General features: G+C 47.0%; 1 protein-coding gene across 1 annotated transcript; it reads left to right on the top strand.

The window, feature by feature from the left end:
• Positions 1-3,194: 3,194 nt before the first annotated feature.
• On the top strand, positions 3,195-5,799 carry LOC110347579 (beta-defensin 104A-like). The gene is made up of 2 exons (XM_021252564.2): positions 3,195-3,281; positions 5,639-5,799. The coding sequence occupies exons 1-2, from the start codon at positions 3,224-3,226 to the stop codon at positions 5,797-5,799; spliced, it is 219 nt and encodes a 72-aa protein (XP_021108223.1). The 5' UTR covers positions 3,195-3,223.
• Positions 5,800-6,682: the final 883 nt, after the last annotated feature.

Genomic DNA, 6,682 nt, shown 5'->3' with positions numbered 1-6,682 from the left:
AATCGTTCATTTAATGCCCTATGTAAATAATCAGGACAAGTTTAATGAGACCAAAACAGTTTCATAAAACAGATTAGACTTATTGTGACTGTATTTGGTTTAAATGTGGGCAGCTATTATAGAAAAATATTATAAAACCACAGTACTTCCTTCTGGTTTTTTTTTCCCATCAGGCTTTGTTATTTACCTGGAAATTGCCCCGTCCTCAAATGCTTGCACTCTGGACATGAACAACCTGATGCAATTGCAGGGCCCCTGCACTGACAGTGTGGAGGACTCCCACAGAGGCCATCGAGACACCAGCTGTGACGACCAGAGGCACTCAGAGCACACACCAGGAAAATCACCAGATGGCAACTGCATCCTCATCCTACCTCTAGGGATGCTTTGAGCTGAAACATGAGCCTTTTCCTAATTGTTTTCTGGATTCCAAGACTGGGCTCATAGTTTGTTGCAGCCATTAAGCTTTGGTTTAGCTTTGTTTCCACAGAAATACCCCTTGGTTGTGGTTAGTTTGGATTATGAGGACCCTGGCTCCAATGTCTTCACTGATAACGTGATTCTGATAGTGGTCGTGCAAATAATCTCTCAAGGGCTCCAGTGCATATTTATAGCCACGCACTGCGCAGCAAGTGGCCTCACTGTCATTAGCACAACACAAACATGATGAAAAGTAAAGGCTAATTTATTGATACTGTTTTTTCAGTGAACCTGATGGTATGACTTCCTAGTCTCCTGCTGAGACAAAAGACAAGCCGGCCCTACTGGTGACAGAGGGTGCCACATACATCCGACTTTTCCTCACGGAAGTCAATAAAAAACCGTAAGACTGAGTAAGCTTCAGTGTCCTGCATTCCCACGTAAGCCAAGTAAAACCCTCCCAGAAGTAAATGCTACAACAGAGCATTAGACAGAGCCTGCGGCTCACCTGCAGTGGGGCCTCCCTGGGCTGATGGCATGAAGGCATCTGCTCCACTTCAACCAGTCCAATATTCTCTCTGCCTCACAGCCACGGTCACCCTGGGAAAATCTTCCCCACGCGCCTCTTCGGTGGAACTCAACATGCCTCTGGTCTGAAGCAACACATTCATGAATTCCTGCCTGCCCAAATCAATATTTTTAAATGTTAAAATGCCTAAGCTTATATTTTAACTTTCATTTATAAAATTCTTTGATTTCTTACATCAAAGTTTTGTATTTTTCTGTGTAGAGATCCTACATATCTTTGTTAGATTTATACCTAAGATTTTGATTACTTCAGTGTTATTTGTGAATGATGTTGTGGTTTTCATTTAACGTTTTTGTTTATTTACTGATGATATATAGGAAAGCCATTTCTCTGTGTATTTTAATTTTGCATCTTACAATTTTGTATACATTATTATTTTTAGCACTTTTTATTTCATTCTTTGGGGTTTTCTACATAGACAATCATGTCATTTGTGAACAGACATCTTATTTCTTCCTTCTAAATATATGTACCTTTTATATCCTTTTCTTGTTTTGTTGAGCCAGCTATAACTTCCAGTTGAGGACATATCTGAGGATATATATGATATATGATGCTGAGAGATGTTGGTGTTTGGAGGCAAATATGATTAAAAGTAAAATCTACCAACACATTGGAAGTAGGTAAAGAAAGTACTTTTATTATTCAGTAAACATTAAACCAGAATATGCTGCACATCTCAGGGCTTGTAGCAACAAATGCAAAGACAGGAAGGAATCTCCCTCCGGTGTACAATCAAGCAGACACAACTCACTGCAGAGCTGATTTCAAGACCATTTCCGTGACTGTGTCCTTGTGCTTCCCCCTTGTCTTTATGAGAAGAGTGTCTGACACCTTTCATGTGCTGCCCTCTTCAAACTGCTACATGAATGCTGTCACCTGGCTGCTTCCGGTCAGCGAATACACACAGTGCAGACATGGGGCTGGGACATTTCTGCTGACTTCAGGGAACCTCCGCTCTGTGCTTCTCCATTGCCACCGCACAATCTTTTGCACTGCAGCCTGGGGCTCTCTAGTCCCATGCCCAACCTGGTCACAAGTGTAATCCTGGAGATCCCTGTCCAGGCCTGCTCCCTCTCCTTGTCCCTGGAAGCCATTCCCCAATACCTTTGTTTCTATCCACTTTCTGGTGGCATCTGCTTCTTCAAGGGCCCCAACAGGCACACGTGATGACCCTGTGTGTCCACCCTGCCCCTCTGTGAGGAGGATGGGTGCTAATGGTTCCTCAATAGGACTCAGGGACCGCCCACTTCCTGTAGGGTTTGTGAGGGGAGTGCTCTGTCCGGCTATGTCTGATCTGTGTTCCTGAATAAGGAGTTTCTTCACCCACCTCAACTTCCAGAGTTGGATATTTTTGCTGTTTCTAAAATACTTCATTAGCTTTTCGTGAATTCTAAATATTCAGTGTTTTCCCTAAGGACAATGGCAGCAGCCTAAGCACTGTGTGTTTTGCCTATGGGCAGGGGAGCAAGTTAAATCCAAGCACCTAGGCTCCTTGAAAGATAAAGAGTAAAATTCTTGCTATTGATGCCATCGTTAGAAATACATCATTTCAATAAATCCTCCTCTTTTCACCCTGAGCTTGGAGCCAGTCTGCCATTCTGTGGGCAGACATGGCATGGCTTTGAGGGCCCCCACAAAGTGTTTGCTTGTCCCCCTCCTTGTCCTGAACCCATCTGCTTTCTGAACAGAGAGGCACTGAGGCCCCTCCTGCCTCCATAGCCTCCCCACAGCCCGTAACATTCTTGTCTTTGACACTTATATTTATTCCTTCTTATGTTTCAGTTCTGGGTGGTCCGGGGAGTAGGGGACATTAACCCCATTTGCCTACACCATTACCTTCCAGAAGAAGCGCCTCACAGAATAGTACCTGGAGAAACAAGGCCAGTCTAAATGAAAGGGAACTGAACATTCTTTTCCCACAATCTCAGAATATCAGGGCTGAAAAGTATTTTTGAGATCAGCTAATCTGGTTTCACAAGGAGGCAGATGAAACGCTGTGTCCTTCCACACATGAGCACCCCTTCCCCAGCAGTGCTGAGCTGGCATTTCTAGTGTCCAGCTCCCTCCCATCACGCTGCATCCCAGAGAGCACTCATCAAGAAATGTAAGCTTCAGTGACCCAGAGCCACTCTGTGCCCACAAACAGAGTCGCTCCTCCACCTGGAGCTTCCTCTTGGCACCTGCTCTGTTTCTCGCCAGCAGCCTTGTGCCATGAGGATCTGTGTGCTTCTCTTAGCCATTTCTCTTCTGCTCTACCAAGACACTCCAGGTAAAAAGAGGCACTTAGCTAGAAACATGCACAGCTGGAGAGGCTGGGTGGTAGAGAAACACCTTGATTAAGAAAATGAATCCTGAAAGATACAGCAACCTTCTTCTGTCTCAGCATTTACTTCTTTGGCTTCATTGGATCCATCCGTGAAACAAACATGGTACATGGCTGTCCAGAGAGTGGCTTCCTGGCAGTTAGGTTCACCGGCTCAAGGAGGAAAGACTGGGTAGGTAACTCAGAAGGCAGGCTGACCCCAGCGGCTGGAGGTCGGAATTCCTCGTGGGCTCCTAGGTCATGGAGACTCACTGGCCATACTCACCCCATTTGGGCAGCTGCAGTTACCCATTGCTGATTTTACAAAATGAGGTGCTTTTTTCATCCCCCTTCTTCTGAACAGCTTTACTTTGCACAGAAAGGGGACCTACTCATTCTCCCAAATTTGAAACCTTTTCCTGTCACACCAGAATTGTCAGGATTAAGAGGAATGCAGTAGTTTTGGGAGGAAAAGAAGTAATTTATTGGTCATGCAAGTGGGAGGCACTGCTGGACTCCAGGGAGGAAATTCCAAAGTTGGACTGAGATGTCGGCTAATCTATGAGCCCAGAAGCACACAGCTTTACAGTATAAGATTTGGAACATTCATGAAAGATCATAGAGTCTAATTCCCCCCTTTTAAAAGCTGAGCCAAATGCTTTATAGTTCAGGGAAGACAAACCACTTTCTCAGAATCGCTCAACAAACTGATCTGTACTGGGGCCAAACCAGTGGTGTCGACTCCCAGATCCTGTCCTGTCCTCTTCCGTGTGATGCCCAGACTAGGAATTCCCCATCTCTGCAGGTGCTCAGTCCACCCTGTCTCCTTCCGTGCTGTCTGCTGGTTCAGATAGGTTCATCTTCTCTGGGGTGAGGTCTCTAACTCTTCCTTACCTTTCTTCTGGGCCCCTCTCACAGCTCACTGCAGAAGGGCCCTGCAGTTCCCCTCGCCCTCCCATCTCCTGTCCTGTTGCCAGGCGCCCACAGTCTGGGAGTGCGAGCTGACCTGGTGGAAAGGCTGCCTTCTTTCTCCAAGAGCCTTCCTGAGACTGAAGCCCACGTCTCCTGCGGAGCAGGGCTCTCCCCTAATCTAGGTGCCTTGCTCTGCTCACTCTCATCTAGTCTGTTCTAGCCCAGTCTTCCAACGATTTCCTCAGCAGAAACTTAGGAGGCACTTGCTTTGTGCCCAGTGTGGGGTGTGTGATGCTGAGCAATATGAACAAGGTCCTCACACACAGGGAGCTGACAGTTCAATTGAGAAGACCAAGAAATAAATCTAAAAAATATGTAACTACAACTTAGGGTAGAAGATATTAATGAATAAAATGCATGCGGGGAAAAAATAGTTTGGGGCATTTAACTGTGTGCGGAGGAGTTGAGAGATGAAGGCCCAGACTGCTCATGCACAGGAAGTGGGGAAAGCTCGACAGGGGGAGAAGCAGCTCCAGTGAAGGTGCCAAGAGAGCCCAGAGCCAGGACACGAAGAACAGGAGGGACCCAAGCAGTCCCTAAGTGTGATTAAAATATCCAGTGAATACTCCACAAGGATTGCTACAATAAAAGTCATACTGCCAATAACCCCCCTCAAGATATCCCGGCTCTTGAAGTGTATCCCATCCTTCTCACCACTGTCTGAGCAGTTCTGGAAGTCCTCTTCCATGCATGTCTCTGTGAGGGTTGATCAGAAATGCGAATGCTGCTGCTGAACGCCATCCAACACAAAGGCAGGGGCATAAAAACATGGCAGTCTGTCCTCATCTACCTCATTCACTAGATCTGGAGCCATGGGACTTATGACTTTTCCCCAAAGTCAAAATGACTGTGAAAGACAAACTTTTGATCAATTCAGGACACGGAGGCAGACATGACAGCACAATTAAGACACTCACAAAAGAGGAGTCCAGAACTGCTTCTGACAGAGACAGGTGGGATAAGATGGGATAAGTGTGTTCAAAGCAAGGGGGGAGATGAAGGGACTAGATGGCAATGTGTTTTTAATCGTAATAAATATTTTAAAATGTAAACATTCACTCTCATTTTCGATCTTACCTTATACAGTAGAGTGTAGGCCACAGCAGGGCAACACATCAGACAGCTTTGTAGACTTGGAGAGGGCCTTGGTTGGATTTAATTTAAATCTACCGCTCAGCCAGTGCAGGATTCTAAGAAAGGCTGACACCGACATGAGGGAGGGTGGGTGGAGGGGAAGGCTCCCCTGAGCAGCCTATGTAGCTCCTGTAGCCGTTCACCCTGAAGCCCGCTCCAAAGTCTTGCCTTTCCACCTTGAGGCACAACTAATCATCCTGACTTTTCCTACTGTCCAGTGAGAAGTGATCTGGAAGTGGACAGAATATGTGGCTACGGGACTGCTCGCTGCCACAGAAAGTGTAAAAGTCAGGAACATAAAATTGCAAGATGTCCCAACACCTATGCTTGCTGCCTGAAAACCTGGGCTCACAGCTCACTGAACATCAAGAGACCCTGACTCCAGGGGCCAATCCCTGGAGCCCTGGGGATCCCCAGAGCAGCCTCTATCCAGTCACCAAGGAGGGCTGCTGGTCGCTCAGGACAAAGCCACCACCCCAGAGGACCCCCGTGGAGCAGGGCTCCGCCTTCTGAGCCCCCTTGGGCCTGCTCTGCTTGTGATTTGGGGGTCTAGCAATGAAAGTTATGCATGAGATTGGACGTTGTAAAAGCTTCACAAAAATATATCTACATACCTATCACCACCCATGAGCCAAAGTAAAGCAACACTTTTCGTTGTTTGTTTGAATTATTCCAATTTATCTGGAAGACACTAGTTTTCTGATCAGAAATTCTGTTTGGGAGTTATACGTCTATTCTTAATTAAAATGGAAAATAAATCAATGTTAAATCCAGTTTGTTTGGAATACACTGTGTTTCGAAACACAAAGACCGCAGAAGAGAAAAACAGGCTGGGAAAGGAGGTGAGAGGCCTCCGGGATCCCCTTGTAACCTAGGGCCTGATCAGGTCGGGATCTGAGGGGCGGCGCGGCCAGCAGAGGGCAGCAGAGGGCAGCAGAGAGCGGCTCCCCTGGAAGCCGGTGAAGGGGGAGGTGCAGCGTAGGCCTGGCCTGGTCCAAGGCCTGTGCAGGGTAAACAAACGGTTTGGGAGGAAAAGCTTTCCTGGGCCAAAGGAGTCCAGCGGGAAGTGAGGAACGTCACAATTTGAAGAACACACAGCGAAATCCTGATCTACCTAGTGAATATCAACCGCCGTCCAAACAAGCACAGAAAGACGACCCAATATGGGGCCTCCTTGCTGATGCAGTGTTCCCTGGAGCTCCAGGGCACGGGAGCAGCATCAGAACCCGCTTTCAGGGACAGACACCCAGGCTGGACTGTGC

The sequence above is a fragment of the Heterocephalus glaber genome, unplaced genomic scaffold (genome assembly GCF_053883595.1).
Source record: "Heterocephalus glaber isolate CG9 unplaced genomic scaffold, H.glaber_assembly_v1.0 deba00001458, whole genome shotgun sequence".
NCBI lineage: Eukaryota > Metazoa > Chordata > Mammalia > Rodentia > Bathyergidae > Heterocephalus > Heterocephalus glaber.
The sequence above is the reverse complement of the archived record's forward strand: the minus strand, read 5'-3'. Positions and strand labels throughout refer to the sequence as shown.